This window comes from Pseudophryne corroboree (genome assembly GCF_028390025.1).
Source record: "Pseudophryne corroboree isolate aPseCor3 chromosome 5 unlocalized genomic scaffold, aPseCor3.hap2 SUPER_5_unloc_3, whole genome shotgun sequence".
Lineage (NCBI taxonomy): Eukaryota > Metazoa > Chordata > Amphibia > Anura > Myobatrachidae > Pseudophryne > Pseudophryne corroboree.
In genome coordinates, this window is record NW_026967600.1 from 224883 (window position 1) to 247985 (window position 23103).

Here is a 23103-nt window from a genome sequence, read left to right on the forward strand (position 1 = left end):
TCTGATATGCAAAATTCATGTGGGTTCAGATTTCAGAAACCTGAACCCACACATCTCTGTTAGCAAGCCCCAGCGACCGGGATTCGGAGAATCCTCTGCCTGAGAAGCGTGAGGTTGCCCATCGGCATCTCTCCCAGCAGGTACTGCGCTACTTTCCCCAGCCCAGGTGAGTATACGTGACTCTGTAACTGATCACCACTTCTATTACTGAAGTGCTCATTGTTGTAGTAGGGCTCTCAGAGGGTGGCTAGTACTGTACTACTGGCATGTCTGTATATATTGTATATACTGCAGTCTGTAGTTACTGTTTGTGCATGACTGTAGTGTGCTGTGTATGTGCGGAGTACGCTGCATTTCCCTACACTTTACTTAGGAGTAATGTACACCCATGTAGCTGCCATCTAAATATCCCGTATTCAGGAATCCACCACCCGGGGGCCCGGTGCCCATACCTAGTACTGGAAGCCATGGAGCAGTGCATTGGGAATGGCCTGCTCTGTCTGTATAGAGCAGCGGTGCAAGTATGCGGGTACGCTCAGGTACGGAATACCCTTAAGAATTTGGCAGCGGGTACGCAGTACCACCTGCCTCACACTTTGCCATTACCACAATTATAATGTGCCACAAAGCAACAAGACCAGGCTCCTCCCACGTTGTCAGGGTTACTGGGAGTGCGACAGCGGCTGTATTTTCCTGTTATACTGGAGGTGTCACTATATATTTCTATTATACTGGAGGTATCACTATATATTTCTATTATACTGGAGGCATTACTATATATTTCTATTATACTGGAGGTATTACTATATATTTCTATTATACTGGAGGTATTACTATATATTTCTATTATACTGGAGGCATTACTATATATTTCTATTATACTGGAGGTATTACTATATATTTCTATTATACTGGAGGTATCACTATATATTTCTATTATACTGGAGGCATTACTATATATTTCTATTATACTGGAGGTATTACTATATATTTCTATTATACTGGAGGTATTACTATATATTTCTATTATACTGGAGGTATCACTATATATTTCTATTATACTGGAGGTATCACTACATATTTCTATTATACTGGAGGTATCACTATATATTTCTATTATACTGGAGGTATCACTATATATTTCTATTATACTGGAGGTATCACTATATATTTCTATTATACTGGAGGTATCACTATATATTTCTATTATACTGGAGGTATCACTATATATTTCTATTATACTGGAGGTATCACTATATATTTCTATTATACTGGAGGTATCACTATATATTTCTATTATACTGGAGGTATCACTATATATTTCTATTATACTGGAGGTATCACTATATATTTCTATTATACTGGAGGTATCACTATATATTTCTATTATACTGGAGGTATTACTATATATTTCTATTATACTGGAGGTATCACTATATATTTCTATTATACTGGAGGTATCACTATATATTTCTATTATACTGGAGGTATCACTATATATTTCTATTATACTGGCGGCATCACTATATATTTCTATTATACTGGAGGTATCACTATATATTTCTATTATACTGGAGGTATCACTATATATTTCTGTGGCCGGAGAGACTAGCCAGCCACACGTGTAATGGCGTCTGCGGCACTGAAGGGGTTAACCCTCGTGCCCGGCGCCATGTTACGGACTGTTTGAAAGTTTGTTGAATGATGTGTTTTAACATGTCATATGTAGTGCTCTGTGCACCATTGCAGGAAGGCATGTTTAACTGTATCTATTTTATATTCAAGACAGGCTCTGTGTATATTTAAAGGGAAACACGTGTTTAAATGAAATGTATTTAAAGGAAAAAATGCAGTTACTATAGATGTCTGAATAAGCAACTCTTATCCTCTGGAAATAGGAAGTGGCATGCTAATGGTCCTGTCCTAGCAGCGAGGTGTGAAGGACAATACCTTTTGATGTGTAAGTTCCTTAGAGAGAGATGCTAATCACTGGGTCTATGGGCTTGGAACTTGTTTCATGTACCTGATTTAATTGACATACGAACGACCGATGTAGGAAGGAAGACTGTTTGTTTGTATTGTAGCCATTCCTGTTGTAATCTTAAACACTGGGATTGCCTGTAGATGTGAATGACCAGAAACATCTGTATTTTGAAGATATGTGATAAATTTATCAATAGTGATGTTAATCTGATACCAAACGTTGTCTGGGTGACAGGAAGGAGGATATTGTTTTATTGCACTTATATCCTTGTAAAATGTAATTTATTGGTATTTTGTAAAATAACCTGATTGGTTGGAGAAGACAGGGAGGGCTTACCCCCCTGTGGTACTGTGTGGAAAACTGACATAAAAAGGAGACCTGCGTGCCTCCAGAGTTGTAGTTGTACCATCTTTATTCTGCTGAAACATCTGATTGTATGCTGTTGGCCCTAGCAATAGGGAAGGGTTCTCTTTAGAACTATTGAGCAAATAAACATCTTTGCCTCAAGAAGACTGCTTCATCTTGTGACCAACAGGGTTAGGCCAAACCTAGCCCCGTCCTCCGGCTGTCCAGGGAAGTACCTAGCGTCTCCAAGCTCCGCCTTCCGCCAGCTACCGGTAGAGGCCTAGCAAGTGGCTAGTGGGGATTCGTCAGCACCACACAGCTGTGGTAAGGCAGTGCGTCGGCACATACAGAGCAGAACCGTGGTTCCAAACGCCACGGCAGGTTAGGAGTTTGGTGGTGGCAGCGAGAACCCGCCCACAACGCAGTGGGTGGAGTCAGTACCTGGCGGTTACTGACGGTAAGCGGGAATCCCCTATGTGGTCAGGCCTCGTGCGGCTTGACCTTCCATTTTGTGCGCAGTCGACGGGACGCGAAAGCGGCGAGTGCTTCCGTACGGTACCGTCCTGTCACAGAAATTGGTGGCATAGTGGTGGGATATTCCCAGGCGGCTTTTCATCACCCGATTGGAGAAGCCGAGTTACTCAGAAGAGGAGTAACTGCAGCGCAGGAGAACGCACAAGATGGCGGAATTCAGCGGAATGTCCAAGGGCGATCTGGAGATCGTGTGCCAGGAGAAGGGTGTGGATATCCCTTCCAACGCGTCCAGAAGCGTCATGAAGGCGGCGCTCAGGAGCGTGGAGGAGTCTCATCGGGCGGAGGTGGAAAGCACTGACGGCGTCAGCATCGCAGAGGACGGCCCAACAGTGGACCTTCGTAAGGAACCGGTGAGAACCACAAGCCCCGCCCTCTCTCACCGCAGCAATGTTTCCCAGGATCCCAACGTCCCAGGGGGGGCGGCCCGGATACCCTAGCAGATCGGCTAGCGGAATTGGGGGAAAGGGCAACGGAGCAAGAACGCATGCTTGTCATTCGGATGTGGCATGCGGAGCGTGCATCACAGGCCGTGGTACCCCGGGAGCCGTTGTCAGCTGTTGTACACAGATCAGGACGTATTCAGTTTGCCAAGTTTGCAGACAGTGATGGGGACATTGATGGACATTTACAAGTTTTTGAAAGGACTTGCAAATTACATGATCTACCCAAGTCAGAGTGGGTGAGACACCTTGTGCCCACTCTGCATGGAGAGGCCTTGGAGGCCTATCGAGGAGTGGCGACGGAGGACTGTGGGAACTACGACGAAGTCGCGAAGGCCCTCCTCCAGCGATTCTTCATCACTCCAGAGTCTTACAGGAAGAAGTTCAGAGACTTGACAAAGAATCCTAGCAGCACCTATGAGCAGTTCGCCACCCAGCTGCGGCAGTACGTGGTGAAGTGGGTGAAGGATTCGGAAGCCACTACATGGGACGCACTGATCGACCTGATCTGCAGGGAGCAGTTCTACCGCAGGTGCGCCCAAGAAGTGAAGGAGTGGGTGCTAGATCGGGAGCCACCCAGCTTAAAAATGGCTGCCCAATTAGCCGACAAATATGTGGCAATTCGGCCACGGGGGCAGAAGCGCCCCGCCAGCAGCCAGCTCCAACAGACTGTACCACCAAGGGGACCACCCTCTTCAGCTCATCAACCCCAAAGACAAGCATCTTCCAACCCGGGTGCTCTTGGCCAGCAACCGCACCGCAGCGTCCCTGCAACTGATCAGAGATCATCGGTGCCACGACTGGAGAAGAAGTGCTACGGCTGTGGGAAAATCGGACATCTGAGGATGAACTGTCCTGCATCCCAAGCACCCCAGACTCGTGCCCCAAATCCGAGTGCTGGAGCCCGGCTCGCTTGTTTGACGAGAGGAGATGAGCCTACAGAGACTGTTCCCCCTCCAGTCAGTCCGATGGAGTGTGGCGAGAGACAGGTGCACTCTGCGGAGAGAGTCACCTGCATGGCCAAACAGCCCCTACACAACATGTGGAGGCACCTGCAGCCAGTCCACGTGGGACCCCTGCAGGGAGAAGGCCTAAGAGACTCTGGGGCCTCAATCACTGTGGTGAGCCCCCACCTTATAGATCCCGCTGCAGTATTGCAGGGTCGCACTGCCACGGTCACCCTGGCAGAAGGAACAGAAAAAGCGGTTCCCATGGCAAGAATCTACCTGGACTGGGGAGCTGGACCAGAGTTGCGAGAAGTTGCCGTCATGGATGGTCTCCCAACTGATGTGGTCCTAGGAAATGACCTGGGTGGTGGGATCGTCACTACGTTTGTTGGCGCCATTCCCCGGAGTCAAGTTCCAAACCCACCGTTGACATCAGCTACTCCAGCACAGCCCAGCCCAGAGGAAAAGACTACAGCTGCTAGACAACTGCCAGCACAGCCAACCACAGCATCAACCAGCCCAGAGGAAAAGATTACAGCGGCTAGATCAGCACATCGACCCCGCATGCCTTTTGCCTCTGGTATGCCCACGTCCACTAGCAACGCAGAGGATGTCAGTTCCAGCTCGTTTGATCCTGTGGGAGTGCCCAATGATGCTCCTGACCCAAGTGGTTTGCCAACTCCGGCGGTGAGTATGAGAAACCACACTGACTTTTTCATGACTGACCCCTACCAGACTGTCCCTAGTAGTCCCTACCTAGATCCCCCTGTAGAGTGTCCCAATTTAGGAGAGATTGAGGGCCACAGGCAGGAGTTTAGGGAGGCTCAACTCTCTGACCCATCCCCGAAAGGCATGAGGCGCCACTCTGGCAGCAGCCTTGACAGGGTTGGGGCAGGAAGTTTGCCCTGGCGGGAAGGGTTAAGGTACAGGGTAGCCAGGAAAGTGGGAGGGGATAGACCAGATAGGGAATGTGTCCAACTGGTCCCCTCAGGGAACGTTCCTGCGCAACCGGTGTCGGTTGCCAGTGAAACCCCTATGGACAGTAACCCGGGGACAGACCGTACCCTGAAGTGCCTGACACAGAGCTTACCCTGGTCTGGAATGTCGGATGACGCCCAGACCAACTGTAAGGCTGGTGCCATGCGTTGGCAGCCGGGGCACTCCAGCGGTTGTGTTGTCTCTGGGCCTCTGCCCATAGGAGAACCCTTGCAGCAAGTTGCTGTGGACATAGCAGGTCCCCTGCCTGTGCGCAGTAGATCGGGGAAGACACGCAGCCTCCCTGTAGTGGATGCCACACAGGATCCAGAGGCTGGTGGTCTGGCCGCCATCACTGTGGCACAGGTAGCGGACGAGGAGGGAAGAGTAGGCCTAGGTGACAGGGTAGGTTTCCCGAGTCATAGGTCGACGGAGGAGGATTGGAGGGCAGGTCTGACGGTTAGGGCAGACAGTTGCCAGTTAGGTATGACGGAGGTGCAGTGCCTGGGGCACCATGTGGGAGGAGACAGGGGTAGGCCCAACCCAGAGGGGGTGGAGGCAACCAGAGGCTGTCCCCGGCCCACATCACCCAGACCGGTACTGACCTTAGAACCTGTAAGGCCCTACGGACATGTTGTCATTGACTTTAGTCCTGTAGTGACTGTAGAGGTATTACTATATATTTCTATTATACTGGAGGTATCACTATATATTTCTATTATACTGGAGGTATCACTATATATTTCTATTATACTGGAGGTATTACTATATATTTCTATTAAACTGGAGGTATCACTATATATTTGTATTATACTGGAGGTATCACTATATATTTCTATTATACTGGAGGTATCACTATATATTTCTATTATACTGGAGGTATCACTATATATTTCTATTATACTGGAGGTGTCAATATATATTTCTATTATACTGAAGGTATCACTATATATTTATATTATACTGGAGGTATCACTATATATTTCTATTATACTGGAGGCTTTACTATATAGTTCTATTATACTGGAGGTATCACTATATATTTCTATTATACTGGAGGTATCACTATATATTTCTATTATACTGGAGGTATCACTATATATTTCTATTATACTGGAGGTATTACTATATATTTCTATGATGCTGGAGGCATTACTATATATTTCTATTATACTGGAGGCATCACTATATATTTCTATTATACTGGAGGTATTACTATATATTTCTATTATACTGGAGGCATTACTATATATTTCTATTATACTGGAGGCATTACTATATATTTCTATTATACTGGAGACATCACTATATATTTCTATTATACTGGAGGCATTACTATATATTTCTATTATACTGGAGGTATTACTATATATTTCTATTATACTGGAGGCATTACTATATATTTCTATTATACTGGAGACATCACTATATATTTCTATTATACTGGAGGCATTACTATATATTTCTATTATACTGGAGGTATCACTATATATTTCTATTATACTGGAGGTATTACTATATATTTCTGTTATACTGGAGGTATCACTATATATTTCTATTATACTGGAGGTATCACTATATATTTCTATTATACTGGAGGTATCACTATATATTTCTATTATACTGGAGGTATCACTATATATTTCTATTATACTGGAGGTATCACTATATATTTCTATTATACTGGAGGTATCACTATATATTTCTATTATACTGGAGGTATCACTATATATTTCTATTATACTGGAGGTATCACTATATATTTCTATTATACTGGAGGTATCACTATATATTTCTATTATACTGGAGGTATCACTATATATTTCTATTATACTGGAGGTATCACTATGTATTTCTATTATACTGTAGACATTACTATATATTTCTATTATACTGGAGACATTACTATATATTTCTATTATACTGGAGGTATCACTATATATTTCTATTATACTGGAGGTATCACTATATATTTCTATTATACTGGAGGTATCACTATATATTTCTATTATACTGGAGGTATCACTATGTATTTCTATTATACTGTAGACATTACTATATATTTCTATTATACTGGAGACATTACTATATATTTCTATTATACTGGAGGTATCACTATATATTTCTATTATACTGGAGGTATCACTATATATTTCTATTATACTGGAGGCATTACTATATATTTTTATCCTTGCCTCCAGATTCCCCCAAAAAAGGGGCTGTGTCATGTGGCCACGCCGCAAGTGTCATGTAGCTACTCCCACTAGCAGCATGTGACCACACCCCCTCACAACACATGACCGCACCCATTTTTTGGCACTCAGTATCACTAAGAAATATTTCAACTTGCACCACTGGTATAGAGGTGTAGCCACACATACAGACACTTATGGTAAATAAAAATACTGCAGCAGGCAATGCTTGTGGCTCCTTAGGATGTGGATTTAGCCATGTATAGGGTACTCGATCATACAGTGACCCTAAAACCCCATTTCCATCCTTACTGATCAGTCTGACAATTGCACCTCCTGGTGGGGCCTCATCTGCATGATAACAGTCTATGCGAAGATCTCTTATATATAATCTCCCAGAGACGACGTTTCCCATCAGACTGACCTTCCAGGGCGTTGCGGAAACTGTATCTTGCGGTCTCATTAAATGGTGGATAATCAAAGTCTTCTATTTTCAGCAAATTTTCCACATCCTGAAAGGTGGGAAGATTGGGGGCGTAAGGTGTGGTCCCCGGCCTGCGGTGCAGCCGCTCCATTTTATCCTCCACATCGGCCAGTGGGCAATATTCATCCGGGAAGTTGAACCCACTGCAGATGGCCTGGAACGTGAGATGAAAGCGTGAAGAACATATTCTGTTTCAAAGGAAGATTACATCTGGGAAAGAGTTCTACTTTACTGTAACCAATTGTCAAAGTGTCATAATGTGCAACATATTTACTAATCAAAATAACAGTATGTTTCCCATAAGGGAAGTCTTGGGGACAGGGAGTTTCTAGGCAATATGGATTCCAGTGCGAACAGTCAAAATGCCACCACCCCTCCCTTACCACGGATAGTTGGAAAATGAATCATACTTCCCACCTTTTAGGAAGCAGATGATTGGCCCAAAAAGGGGGCGTGAAAAGATAACTTTACACCATAGATTTGCACCCTGTACACCACTGCATTTACAGCCCAAGCCAACCCCCAACCTAATATCCCCATCATTCAGGCCCTGCTCACTTTACCAGGTTGTCAGACTCCCCCCCCCCCCCACACACACACACTCACTCCCACCGCCCACCCAATGCCCCCTATTGGGGCTGACCCCCCATATTTAAACCTCTCTCCATCTTTCACTCTTTCTCAGTGAACCTTGTTATCTTCTCACTCTAGCTTCCATTCCCTTGATCTGATTGTTATGTACCAATGTGACATCACTGATTTCACAAACTGAATATTCTCTTTCCCTGGTCATCATCTCCTTTCCTTTAGCCTATCCCTGACCCCTTCACCTCCTCTTCCACCCAAAGCTGCCTTCATAAAGCTTAACCCTGAGGCTATTCACACAGATACTTTGCCATAACACTGACCTTTCCAGATCTATGCAATGATATTTCAAAACTATACCTTCAACTCTCTCACTTGCTTTTCCACCTACAGTACTTCACAAATCAAGATTGAATCTGTCTGCAAGGAGATCTTATCTCACTAGGCTCCACTCACCCCACCACCACCCCTTCTCCTCTACTGCCGCCAACCAGCTTGTCTTCCTTCCCTCCAGTATGTGATTATAAAGTCAGGACACTGATCTGGCCCTCCATGCATCTGCTCCCTTGATCCTCTCCTTCCCTCCCATCTCCTCTGCTACCCTCTCCTTCATTGCCTGTTCCTTTCTTCCCCACTTCCCTCAGACAAAGTCACCTCTACCAAGAAGTTCCTTGTTTCTCCCATCCTTAAAAATATACCATTGAGTCTCTCTTTTTCTCTTCACCTCTAAGCTACTCAAGGAGATTGTCTATAGTTTCATGCTCTACATGGCACAGAAATAGACACCATTAAACTCACTAATGACCTCAATGCATCTGATATAGACTGTAGTTTGAATGTTGGACTTTCCTTCTATGTGTGATTGTCATCTACAAAAAAATAGACCAGATGCTCTCCTTGATCTAGTCCATTTACTATGGGCACCAATGAAAAGACTAGTGGGCAGGATTGCATTAAGAGGACAACTCAAGGCCAACACAAGTTTCCCGCAAGAAGACATTATGTTTAGGGGTTTATTTCTCCTGGATGATGCAATTGTATGAGGGCATATTGCATCTTTCAAAATATATAAAGAAATTAATCTAGAACTATAGCCATATATTATACTTCAGCAGAACGTGTTGTGCATCAGAGCAGGAAAATGGAATGGAACATGCTGCAACAGGTCTCACCTTCCAGAAAGAGAAATGAGAGTATGGATGCAGAACCCCTTGGGCATCGTTACTTCCCAATAGGCCATCGATACAGATGGAGCAGTTCTTCTCCCCCCTCCAGTCATAGTATGGAATCGCAAAGTCCTCATCTCCCGTCATCAGCTGGATTTGTCTCTCCAAGAAGAGAAGTCCTAGCCGATGCCACCCAGGAAATGCAGGGCCCTGATGAGCATAGTTCTTACTGTTATCAAATGTGCTATTTATCATTAGAGGTTTCATGGAATAATAATGCATCCATGCAAAAACATCATAAAGAGAGGCGTCCACAAAGCGATAGGTCTCCCGGTGGTGTCTGTCTCCCGTGCTCAGGACCACAAAGTCTCTGCTTTTGGTCGTCTTGGCTAGAGCCAGGTAGCTGAAAAATCTTTCTGTTTCCACAAAGGTCAGTTCCCGGAGCTCCCGCCGCAGCACCACTTTCTTCCGGTCACATTTCTCTCCATGGTGGCCGAACCTGCAATCACCACAGTCAAAGCCGCTAAAGTTCCCATAGCACTCACAGGTGTTGTCGTAGTAGTTCCTTGGCCAATCCAGACGGTCATCGTTGTACTGGGGGACTTTCTGTCCTGTCAACTGAGCCCAATTGATGCATTTTCCACGTCCTGACAGGGAACCACATGGGCTTCTGTCCTTCCACAGTGGGCAACAACTCTTGGTGCGAAAGGCGGCTTCACTGGTGCAGACTCGGGGGAACTGGGCATCCACGGCACAGAGGCAGCAGGTGAGGAAGATGAGGGTACGTAGCATGGTGTCCTGATGATGGGAAGAAACCTATAGATGGGAAGCCATAAAAGTTCAACTTTAGAAATATTATTAATATACTTTGTAAACAAAATGTATCAATAGCAATTATTAGTTTATTAACTAAAACAACATCATGTTCCAAAAGCATACATTTTCCAGAGCATCCACCAATCCATTGGTTTTCTGGTCACGTTCCCAAAGAGTGGGAAATAGAATAACATATTGTCCATCCATTAATAATTCTCCAGCAAGGTGGAAGTGGCTGGGCGGTGACAAGGGAAATGGCTGGGCGGTGACTGGGAAGTGGTTGGGCGGTGACCAGGGAGTGGCTGGGCGGTGACAAGAGAGTGGCTTTGTGGTGACAAGGGCGTGGATTTGCAGTGACAAGGGAGTGGATGGGCAGTGTCAGGGGAGCGGCTGGGTGGTGTCAAGGGAATGGATGGGCAGTGTCAGGGGAGTGGGTGGGTGGTGACCGAGGAGCAGGTGGATGGTGACTGGAGAGTGGCTGGGCAGTGACAGGAGAGTGGATGGTCGGTGACCGGAAAGTGGCTAGAAGGAGACCAGGGAGTGGCTTTGTGGTGACCAGAGTGGCTGGGCGGTGACCAAGGAGTGGATGGGTGGTAACAGGGGAGTGGGTGCACAGTGACCAGAGAGTGGATGGGTGGTAACAGGGAAGTGGGTGCACAGTGACCAGGGAGTGGCTGGACGGTGACCGGAGAATGGCTTGAAGGTGACAGGGGAGTGGATGGGCAGTGATCGGTGAGTGGATGGGTGGTGACAGGGGAGTGGTTGGGCAGTGATCGGTGAGTGGATGGGTGGTGACAGGGGAGTGGTTGGGCAGTGACCGGGGAGTGGCTATACGGTGACAGGGGTGGGTGGTCAGGGATCGGGGAGTGGATGGGCAGTGACAGGAGAGTGGCTGGGCAGTGACAGGAGAGTGGATGGGCAGTGACAGGAGAGTGGATGGGCAGTGACAGGAAAGTGGATGGGCGGTGACAGGAGAGTGGCTGGGCAGTGACAGGGGAGTGGCTGGGCAGTGACAGGAGAGTGGATGGGCGGTGACAGGAGAGTGGATGGGCGGTGACAGGAGAGTGGATGGGCAGTGACAGGAGAGTGGATGGGCAGTGACAGGAGAGTGGATGGGCAGTGACAGGAGAGTGGCTGGCCAGTAACAGGAGAGTGGCTGGGCAGTGACAGGAGAGTGGATGGGCAGTGACAGGAGAGTGGCTGGGCAGTGACAGGAGAGTGGATGGGCAGTGACAGGAGAGTGGATGGGCAGTGACAGGAGAGTGGATGGGCGGTGACAGGAGAGTGGATGGGCGGTGACAGGAGAGTGGCTGGGCGGTGACAGGAGAGTGGCTGGGCGGTGACAGGGGAGTGGCTGGGCAGTAATAGGAGAGTGGATGGGCAGTGACAGGAGAGTGGATGTGGGCAGTGACAGGAGAGTGGATGGGCAGTGACAGGAGAGTGGATGGGCAGTGACAGGAGAGTGGATGGGCAGTAACAGGAGAGTGGATGGGCAGTGACAGGAGAGTGGATGGGCAGTAACAGGAGAGTGGATGGGCAGTGAAAGGAGAGTGGCTGGGCAGTAACAGGAGAGTGGATGGGCAGTAACAGGAGAGTGGCTGGGCAGTAACAGGAGAGTGGATGGGCAGTGACAGGAGAGTGGCTGGGCAGTAACAGGAGAGTGGATGGGCAGTGACAGGAGAGTGGCTGGGCAGTAACAGGAGAGTGGATGGGCAGTAACAGGAGAGTGGATGGGAAGTAACAGGAGAGTGGCTGGGCAGTGACAGGAGAGTGGATGGGCAGTGACAGAGGAGTGGCTGGGCAGTGACAGGAGAGTGGCTGGGCAGTGACAGGGGAGTGGATGGGCAGTGACAGGAGAGTGGCTGGGCAGTGACAGGAGAGTGGATGGGCAGTGACAGGAGAGTGGCTGGGCAGTGACAGGAGAGTGGATGGGCAGTGACAGGAGAGTGGCTGGGCAGTGACAGAAGAGTGGCTCGGCAGTGACAGGAGAGTGGATGGGAAGTAACAGGAGAGTGGATGGGCAGTGACAGGAGAGTGGCTGGACAGTGACAGGAGAGTGGATGGGCAGTAACAGGAGAGTGGATGGGCAGTGACAGGAGAGTGGCTGGGCAGTGACAGGAGAGTGGATGGGCAGTAACAGGAGAGTGGATGGGCAGTGACAGGAGAGTGGCTGGGCAGTGACAGGAGAGTGGCTGGGCAGCAACAGGAGAGTGGCTGGGCGGTGACAGGGGAGTGGAAGGGCAGTGAAAGGAGAGTGGATGGGCAGTGACAGGAGAGTGGATGGGCAGTGACAGGAGAGTGGCTGGGCAGTGACAGGAGAGTGGATGGGCAGTGACAGGAGAGTGGCTGGGCAGTGACAGGAGAGTGAATGGGCAGTGACAGGAGAGTGAATGGGCAGTGACAGGAGAGTGGATGGGAAGTAACAGGAGAGTGAATGGGCAGTGACAGGAGAGTGGATGGGCAGTGACAGGAGAGTGGCTGGGCAGTGACAGGAGAGTGAATGGGCAGTGACAGGAGAGTGGCTGGGCAGTGACAGGAGAGTGGATGGGCAGTGACAGGAGAGTGGATGGGCAGTGACAGGAGAGTGGCTGGGCAGTGACAGGAGAGTGAATGGGCAGTGACAGGAGAGTGAATGGGCAGTGACAGGAGAGTGGATGGGAAGTAACAGGAGAGTGGCTGGGCAGTGACAGGAGAGTGGCTGGGCAGTGACAGGAGAGTGGATGGGCAGTGACAGGAGAGTGGATGGGCGGTGACAGGTGAGTGAATGGGCAGTGACAGGAGAGTGGATGGGCAGTGACAGGAGAGTGGATGGGCAGTGACAGGAGAGTGGATGGGCAGTAACAGGAGAGTGGCTGGGCGGTGACAGGGGAGTGGAAGGGCAGTGACAGGAGAGTGGATGGGCAGTGACAGGAGAGTGGCTGGGCAGTAACAGGAGAGTGGATGGGCAGTGACAGGAGAGTGGATGGGCAGTGACAGGAGTGTGGCTGGGCAGTGACAGGAGAGTGGATGGGCAGTGACAGGAGAGTGGCTGGGCAGTGACAAGAGTGTGGCTGGGCAGTGACAGGAGAGTGGATGGGCAGTGACAGGAGAGTGGCTGGGCAGTGTCAGGAAAGTGGATGGACAGTGACAGGAGAGTGGCTGGGCAGTGACAGGAGAGTGGATGGGCAGTGACAGGAGTGTGGCTGGGCAGTGTCAGGAAAGTGGATGGGCAGTGACAGGAGTGTGGCTGGGCAGTGACAGGAGAGTGGATGGGCAGTGACAGGAGTGTGGCTGGGCAGTGTCAGGAAAGTGGATGGGCAGTGACAGGAGAGAGGCTGGGCAGTGACAGGAGAGTGGCTGGGCAGTGACAGGAGAGTGGATGGGCAGTGACAGGAGAGTGGCTGGGCAGTGACAGGAGTGTGGCTGGGCAGTGACAGGAGAGTGGATGGGCAGTGACAGGAGTGTGGCTGGGCAGTGTCAGGAAAGTGGATGGGCGGTGACAGGGGAATTGGTGTGCAATGACTGGGGAGTGGCTATACGGTGACAGGGGGGTGGGTGGTCAGTGATCGGGGAGTGGATGGGTGGTAACAGGGGAGTAGATGGACGGTGACAGGGGAGTGGCTATACGGTGACAGGGGAGTGGCAGGGCAGTGACCGGGGAGTGGCTATATGGTGACAGGGAAGTGGATGGGTGGTGACCGGGGAGTGGCTATACGGTGACAGTAGAGTAACTGGGCGGTGACTGGAGAGTTGCTGGGCTGTGACCGGGGAGTGGCTATACGGTGACAGGAGAGTAACTGGGCGGTGACTGGAGAGTGGCTGGGCAGTGACCGGGGCTTGGCTATATGACAGGGGAGTTGGTGGGCAGTGACCAGAAAGTGGCTATACGGTGACAGCTGAGTGGCTGGGCAGTAACCGGGGAGTGGCTATACGGTGACAGGGGGGTGGGTGGTCAGTGATCAGGGAGTGGATGGGCGGTTATAGGGGAGTGGGTGCTCGGTGACCAGAGAGTGGATGTACAATGACATGGGAGTGGCTGAGCGGTGGCCGGGAAGTGGTTGGGCAGTAACCAGGGAGCGGCTTTGTGGTGACCAGGGAGTGGATGGGTTGTAACAGGGTAGTGGGTGCACAGTGACCATGGAGGGGCTGGACGGTGACCGGTACGTGGAGAACTACAAGTACCAGGATGCGGGGCATTGAAGGGGCTGCTAGTACCTATAGTTCTCTTGTGAAAGAAATAACATACTGACAGAACACACACAGTCACCTACACCCAGAGACAAGGCGAGTACTGTACTCGCCTTGTCTCTGGGTGATCGCGTCCACTTGTCCAGTAGAATCCATACTCACCCATCCCTGGTGTAGATCACGTCCTCTTGGTCCACGTAGTATCCAAGGGGTTAAAAAAACAAAACACAGAACACCCAATCCATGCCGGACTGAGGAGCGCTATGTGTATAAACGCAATTTACAGGACACACGTGAGTCCTGCCATTAGGAAAGCCACTGCCATAGGAGCAGCCCTCTTATTGGCTGGAAGCAGCCAGACTGTCTGTCAACATCAGTTCCAACTGACTACAATGGTGGGAACTCCAAACATCCACCGCCACCCCAATGCCCAGTCCCTCAGCCCACATACTCTCCCCACTCCTCTCTCTGCCCTCACAGCTCCAAACTCCCACCCCCATCTGTGGCACCCCCACCCACACACAGTCTCCCCTCTCCTCTCCCACCCTCACAGCCCCAAACACCTGCCCCATCTGCAGCACCCCTGACCCCACAAAGGCACCCCCCTCACATCTCCAAATTCAAACCCACCCCCCATCTGTGGCACCCCCAACACCCCCCAGGCTCCCCTCTACTCTCTCTTTCCTCACAACGCCATACTCTAATTTCTGTGGCACACCCAAACCCCCCTCCCCCCACAAAGGTTCTGTTCTTCTGCTTAGTCTCACCTCACAGCTCCAAACACCCCCACCCCCTCTCCTCCTAAACACAGGTTCCCGTTTCCTCTCTCTACATACACAAACACACATAGAATTTGGTGGTGTTTTCTCTATAAAGATGGTAGGATGCTGTTAGGGAGGGGTTAGTATTCTGCAGTTAGGGTTAGGCTGCAGTTAGGGTGGGGTGAGTATTGGGCTGTGGTTAGGGTGGGGTTAGGATTAGGCTGCAGTTAGAATGGGTTTAGTATTCTGCAGTTAGAGTTTGGCTGCTGTTAGGGTGGAGTTAGGGTCAGGCAGCTGTTAGTGTGGCTGCAGTTAGGGTGGAAATATGGTTAGGTTGCAGTTAGTGTGGGGTTAGTATTAGGATGCAGTTAGTGTGCGGTTAGGGTAAGGCTGCAGTTAGTGTGGGGTTAGTATTAGGATGCAGTTAGTGTGCGGTTAGGGTTAGGCTTGCAGTTAGTGTGGGGTTAGGCTGCAGTTACTGTGCGGTTAAGGTTAGGCTGCAGTTAGTGTGGGGTTAGAATTAGGCTGCAGTTAGTGTAGGGTTAGGGATAGGCTGCAGTTAGTGTGGGGCTAGTATTAGGCTGCAGTTAGTGTGGGGTTGGTATGAGGCTGCAGTTAGTGTGCGGTTAGGGTTAGGATGCAGTTACTGTGCAGTTATGGTTAGGCTGCAGTTAGTGTGGGGTTAGTATTATGCTGCAGTTAGTGTGAGGTTAGTATTAGGCTGCAGTTACTGTGCGGTTAGGGTTAGGCTGCAGTTAGAGTGGGGTTAGTATTATGATGCAGTTAATATGGGGTTAGTATTGGGCTGCAGTTAGTGTGGGGTTAGGGATAGGCTGCAGTAAGGGTGGGGTTAGGGTCAGGCTGCAGTTAGTGTAGGGTTAGTATTATGCTGCAGTTAGTGTGGGGTTAGTATTAGGCTGCAGTTAGTGTGGGGTTAGTATGAAGCTGCAGTTAGTGTGAGGTTAGTGTTAGGCTGCAGACAGTGGCCCTCATTCCAAGTTGTTCGCTCGCTAGCTATTTTTTGCAGAGCAGCGATCAGATAGTCGCCGTCCACGGGGGAGTGTATTTTCACTTTGCAAGTATACGATCGCATGTGCAGCCAAGCGGGACGAAAACGTTTTTTGAAGTTTCTGAGTAGGTCTGAACTTACTCAGCGCTTGCGATCACTTCAGCCTGTCCATTCCCGGAATTGACGCCAGACACCCGCCTTGCAAACGTTTGGACACGCCTGCGTTTTCCCTACCACTCCCAGAAAACGGTCAGTTGACACCCGTAAACGCCTTCTTCCTGTCAATCTCCTTGTGATCGGTTGTGTAAATGGATTCTTTGCTAGAAGCATTGCACAGCAACGATGCTGTTTGTACCCGTGCAACGCACGTGCACATTGCGGTGCATATTCATGCGCAATAGTAACCTGATCGCTGCGCTGTGAAAAACGGCAGCAAGCAATTGACTCGGAATGAGGGCCAATGTCGGGTTAGTATTAGGATGCGGTTAGTGTTGGGTTAGGGTTAGGCTGCAGTTAGTGTGGGGTTAGGGTTAGGCTGCATTTAGTGTGGGGTTAGGCTGCAGTTAGTGTTGGGTTAGGGTTAGGCAGCAGTTAGTGGGGTTAGGGTTAGGCTGCAGTAAGTGTGGGGTTAGGCTGCAGTTAGTGTGGGGTTAGGGTAAGGCTGCAGTCAGTGTGGGGTTAGGCTGTAGTTAGCGTGGGGTTATCATTAGGCTGTGGTTAGGATGAGGTTAGGCTGCAGTTAGTGTAGGGTTAGTATTAGGCTGCAGTTAGTGTGGGGTTAGGGTTAGGCTGCAGTTAGTGTGGGGTTAGGGTTACTATTAGGCTGTAGTTAGTGTGGGGTTAGGGTTACGCTTCAGTAAGTGTGGAGTTAGTATTAAACTGCAGTTAGTGTGGGGTTAGTGTTAGGCTGCAGTTAGTGTGGGGTTAGTGTTAGGTTGCGGATAGTGTTGGGTTAGTGTTAGGCTGCGGTTATTGTCAGGTTATGGTTAGGCTGCAGTTAGTGTGGGGTTAGTGTTAGGCTATGGTTAGTGTCAGGTTAGGGTTAGGCTGCAGTTAGTGTGGGGTTAGGGTTAGGCTGCAGTTAGTGTGGGGTTAGGGTAAGGCTGCAGTTAGTGTGGGGTTAGGGTTAGGCTGCAATTAGTGTGGGGTTAGCATTAGGCTGTGATTAGGGTGGGGTTAGGCTGCAGTTAATGTAGCATTAGTGTTAGGCTGCAGTTAGTGTGGGGTTATGGTTAGGCTGCAGTTAGTGTAGGGTTAGGTTGCAGTTATTGTGGGGCTAGTATTAGGCTGTGGTTAGTGTGGGGTTGGGGTTAAGCTGCAGTAAGGGTGGGGTTAGGGTTAGGCTGCAGTTAGTGTGGGGTTAGTATTAGGCTGCAGTTAGTGTGGGGTTAGGTTGCTGTAAGGGTGGGGTTAGGGTTAGGCTGCAGTTAGTGTGGAGTTAGTATTAGGCTGCAGTTAGTGTAGGGTTAGGCTGCAGTTAGTGTGGGGTTAGGGTTAGGCTGCAGTTAGAGTGGGGTTAGGCTGCAGTTAGTGTGTGGTTAGGGTTACTATGAGGCTGTAGTTAGTGTGAGGTTAGGGTTACACTTCAGTAAGTGTGTGGTTAGGGTTAGGCTGCAGTTAGTGTGGGGTTAGTATTAGGCAGCAGTTAGTGTGGGGTTAGTGATAGGCTGCAGTTAGTGTGGGGTTAGTGTTAGGCTGCAGATAGTGTCGGGTTAGTGTTAGGCTGCGGTTACTGTCAGGTTAGGGTTAGGCTGCAGATAGTGTGGGGTTAGTGTTAGGCTACGGTTAGTGTCAGGTTAGGGTTAGGGTGCAGTTAGTGTGGGGTTAGGGTTAGGCTGCAGTCAGTGTGGGGTTAGGGTAAGGCAGCAGTTAGTGAGGGGTTAGGCTGCAATTAGTGTGGGGTTAGCATTAGGCTGTGATTAGGGTGGGGTTAGGCTGCAGTTAGTGTAGCATTAGTGTTAGGCTGCAGTTAGTGTGGGGTTAAGGTTAGGCTGCAGTTAGTGTAGGGTTAGGCTGCAGTTAGTGTGGGGTTAGAGTTAGGCTGCAGTTAGTGTGGGGTTAGGGTTAGGCTGTAGTTAGTTTGGGGTTAGTATTAGCTGCGGTTAGTGTGGGGTTAGAGTTAGGCTGCAGTTAGTGTGGGGTTAGGGTTAGGCTGTAGTTAGTTTGGGGTTAGTATTAGCTGCGGTTAGTGTGGGGTTAGGTTGCAGTAAGGGTGGGGTTAGGGTTAGGCTACAGTTAGTGTGGGGTTAGTATTAGGCTGTGGTTAGTGTGAGGTTAGGTTGCAGTAAGGGTGGGGTTAGGATTATGCTGCAGTTAGTGTGGGGTTAGTATTAGGCTGCAGTTAGCGTGGGGTTTGTATTAGGCTGCGGTTAGTGTGGGGTTAGGTTGCAGTAAGGGTGGGGTTAGGGTTAGCCTGCAGTTAGTGTGGGGTTAGTATTAGGCTCCAGTTAGTGTAGGGTTAGGTTGCAGTTAGTGTGGGGTTAGGGTTAGGCTGCAGGTAGTGGGGTTAGGCTGCAGTTAGTGTGGGGTTAGGGTTACTATTAGGCTGTAGTTAGTGTGGGGTTAGGGTTACGCTTCAGTAAGTGTGTGTTTAGGGTTAGGCTGCAGTTAGTGGGGGGTTAGTATTAGGCAGCAGTTAGTGTGGGGTTAGTGTTAGGCTGCAGTTAGTGTGGGGTTAGTGTTAGGCTGCAGATAGTGTCGGGTTAGTGTTAGGCTGCGGTTACTGTCAGGTTAGGGTTAGGCTGCAGATAGTGTAGGGTTAGTGTTAGGCTACGGTTAGTGTCAGGTTAGGGTTAGGCTGCAGTTAGTGTGGGGTTAGGGTTAGGCTGCAGTCAGTGTGGGGTTAGGGTAAGGCTGCAGTTAGTGTGGGGTTAGGGTTAGGCTGCAATTAGTGTGGGGTTAGCATTAGGCTGTGATTAGGGTGGGGTTAGGCTGCAGTTAGTGTAGCATTCGTGTTAGGCTGCAGTTAGTGTGGGGTTATGGTTAGGCTGCAGTTAGTGTAGGGTTAGGCTGCAGTTAGTGTGGGGTTAGGGTTAGGCTGCCGTTAGTGTGGGGTTAGGGTTAGGCTGCAGTTAGTGTGGGGTTAGTATTAGCTGTGGTTAGTGTGGGGTTAGGTTGCAGTAAGGGTGGGGTTAGGGTTAGGGTTAGGCTACAGTTAGTGTGGGGTTAGTATTAGGCTGTGGTTAGTGTGAGGTTAGGTTGCAGTAAGGGTGGGGTTAGGATTATGCTGCAATAAGTGTGGGGTTAGTATTAGGATGCAGTTAGCGTGGGGTTTGTATTAGGCTGCGGTTAGTGTGGGGTTAGGTTGCAGTAAGGGTGGGGTTAGGGTTAGGCTGCAGTTAGTGTGGGGTTAGTATTAGGCTGTGGTTAGTGTGAGGTTAGGTTGCAGTAAGGGCGGGGTTAGGGTTAGGCTGCAGTTAGTGTGGGGTTAGTATTAGGCTGTGGTTAGAGTGGGAATATGGGTGGTCATTCCGAGTTGTTCGCTCATTGGCGATTTTTGCAACGAAGCGATTATGTAAAAAATGTGCATGCATTAGGCTGAAGTTAGTGTAGGGTTAGGTTGCAGTTAGTGTGGGGTTAGGGTTAGGCTGCAGGTAGAGTGGGGTTAGGCTGCAGTTAGTGTGGGGTTAGGGTTACTATTAGGCTGTAGTTAGTGTGGGGTTAGGGTTACGCTTCAGTAAGTGTGTGGTTAGGGTTAGGCTGCAGTTAGTGTGGGGTTAGTATTAGGCAGCAGTTAGTGTGGGGTTAGTGTTAGGCTGCAGTTAGTGTGGGGTTAGTGTTAGGCTGCAGATAGTGTTGGGTTAGTGTTAGGCTGCGGTTACTGTCAGGTTAGGGTTAGGCTGCAGATAGTGTTGGGTTAGTGTTAGGCTACGGTTAGTGTCAGGTTAGGGTTAGGCTGCAGTTAGTGTGGGTTAGGGTTAGGCTGCAGTCAGTGTGGGGTTAGGGTAAGGCTGCAGTTAATGTGGGGTTAGGGTTAGGCTGCAATTAGTGTGGGGTTAGCATTAGGCTGTGATTAGGGTGGGGTTAGGCTGCAGTTAGTGTAGCATTAGTGTTAGGCTGCAGTTAGTGTGGGGTTATGGTTAGGCTGCATTTAGTGTAGGGTTAGTATTAGCTGTGGTTAGTGTGGGGTTAGGTTGCAGTAAGGGTGGGGTTAGGGTTAGGGTTAGGCTACAGTTAGTGTGGGGTTAGTATTAGGCTGTGGTTAGTGTGAGGTTAGGTTGCAGTAAGGGTGGGGTTAGGATTATGCTGCAGTAAGTGTGGGGTTAGTATTAGGATGCAGTTAGCGTGGGGTTTGTATTAGGCTGCGGTTAGTGTGGGGTTAGGTTGCAGTAAGGGTGGGGTTAGGGTTAGGCTGCAGTTAGTGTGGGGTTAGTATTAGGCTGTGGTTAGTGTGAGGTTAGGTTGCAGTAAGGGTGGGGTTAGGGTTAGGCTGCAGTTAGTGTGGGGTTAGTATTAGGCTGTGGTTAGGGTGGGAATATGGGTGGTCATTCCGAGTTGTTCGCTCATTGGCGATTTTTGCAACGAAGCGATTATGTAAAAAATGTGCATGCATTAGGCTGCAGTTAGTGTAGGGTTAGGTTGCAGTTAGTGTGGGGTTAGGGTTAGGCTGCAGGTAGAGTGGGGTTAGTCTGCAGTTAGTATGGGGTTAGGGTTACTATTAGGCTGTAGTTAGTGTGGGGTTAGGGTTACGCTTCAGTAAGTGTGTGGTTAGGGTTAGGCTGCAGTTAGTGTGGGGTTAGTATTAGGCAGCAGTTAGTGTGGGGTTAGTGTTAGGCTGCAGTTAGTGTGGGGTTAGTGTTAGGCTGCAGATAGTGTTGGGTTAGTGTTAGGCTGCGGTTACTGTCAGGTTAGGGTTAGGCTGCAGATAGTGTTGGGTTAGTGTTAGGCTACGGTTAGTGTCAGGTTAGGGTTAGGCTGCAGTTAGTGTGGGTTAGGGTTAGGCTGCAGTCAGTGTGGGGTTAGGGTAAGGCTGCAGTTAATGTGGGGTTAGGGTTAGGCTGCAATTAGTGTGGGGTTAGCATTAGGCTGTGATTAGGGTGGGGTTAGGCTGCAGTTAGTGTAGCATTAGTGTTAGGCTGCAGTTAGTGTGGGGTTATGGTTAGGCTGCATTTAGTGTAGGGTTAGGCTGCAGTTAGTGTGGGGTTAGGGTTAGGCTGCAGTTAGTGTGGGGTTAGGGTTAGGCTGCAGTTAGTGTGGGGTTAGTATTAGCTGCGGTTAGTGTGGGGTTAGGTTGCAGTAAGGGTGGAGTTAGGGTTAGGCTACAGTTAGTGTGGGGTTAGTATTAAGCTGCGGTTAGTGTGAGGTTAGGTTGCAGTAAGGGTGGGGTTAGGATTACGCTGCAGTAAGTGTGGGGTTAGTATTAGGATGCAGTTAGCGTGGGGTTTGTATTAGGCTGCGGTTAGTGTGGGGTTAGGTAGCAGTAAGGGTGGGGTTAGGGTTAGGCTGCAGTTAGTGTGGGGTTAGTATTAGGCTGTGGTTAGTGTGAGGTTAGGTTGCAGTAAGGGTGGGGTTAGGGTTAGGCTGCAGTTAGTGTGGGGTTAGTATTAGGCTGTGGTTAGGGTGGGAATATGGGTGGTCATTCCGAGTTGTTCGCTCATTGGCGATTTTTGCAACGAAGCGATTATGTAAAAAATGTGCATGCATTAGGCTGCAGTTAGTGTAGGGTTAGGTTGCAGTTAGTGTGGGGTTAGGGTTAGGCTGCAGGTAGAGTGGGGTTAGGCTGCAGTTAGTGTGGGGTTAGGGTTACTATTAGGCTGTAGTTAGTGTGGGGTTAGGGTTACGCTTCAGTAAGTGTGTGGTTAGGGTTAGGCTGCAGTTAGTGTGGGGTTAGTATTAGGCAGCAGTTAGTGTGGGGTTAGTGTTAGGCTGCAGTTAGTGTGGGGTTAGTGTTAGGCTGCAGATAGTGTTGGGTTAGTGTTAGGCTGCGGTTACTGTCAGGTTAGGGTTAGGCTGCAGATAGTGTTGGGTTAGTGTTAGGCTACGGTTAGTGTCAGGTTAGGGTTAGGCTGCAGTTAGTGTGGGTTAGGGTTAGGCTGCAGTCAGTGTGGGGTTAGGGTAAGGCTGCAGTTAATGTGGGGTTAGGGTTAGGCTGCAATTAGTGTGGGGTTAGCATTAGGCTGTGATTAGGGTGGGGTTAGGCTGCAGTTAGTGTAGCATTAGTGTTAGGCTGCAGTTAGTGTGGGGTTATGGTTAGGCTGCATTTAGTGTAGGGTTAGGCTGCAGTTAGTGTGGGGTTAGGGTTAGGCTGCAGTTAGTGTGGGGTTAGGGTTAGGCTGCAGTTAGTGTGGGGTTAGTATTAGCTGCGGTTAGTGTGGGGTTAGGTTGCAGTAAGGGTGGAGTTAGGGTTAGGCTACAGTTAGTGTGGGGTTAGTATTAAGCTGCGGTTAGTGTGAGGTTAGGTTGCAGTAAGGGTGGGGTTAAGATTACGCTGCAGTAAGTGTGGGGTTAGTATTAGGATGCAGTTAGCGTGGGGTTTGTATTAGGCTGCGGTTAGTGTGGGGTTAGGTAGCAGTAAGGGTGGGGTTAGGGTTAGGCTGCAGTTAGCGTGGGGTTAGTATTAGGCTGTGGTTAGTGTGAGGTTAGGTTGCAGTAAGGGTGGGGTTAGGGTTAGGCTGCAGTTAGTGTGGGGTTAGTATTAGGCTGTGGTTAGGGTGGGAATATGGGTGGTCATTCTGAGTTGTTCGCTCATTGGCGATTTT

The 23103-nt window shown here is 49.3% G+C and overlaps 1 protein-coding gene across 1 annotated transcript in view; it reads right to left on the reverse strand.

Moving 5' to 3' along the window:
• Positions 1 to 23103, reverse strand: part of LOC134985581 (tyrosinase-like) — a 50356-nt gene that overhangs the window by 14829 nt on the left and 12424 nt on the right. The window contains exons 2-3 of the mRNA XM_063950402.1: positions 9659 to 10468; positions 7842 to 8055 (exon numbers count right to left, since the gene is read on the reverse strand). Coding sequence (XP_063806472.1) covers positions 7842 to 8055; positions 9659 to 10468 — 1024 coding nt within the window. The remainder of the gene's footprint in view (positions 1 to 7841; positions 8056 to 9658; positions 10469 to 23103) is intronic.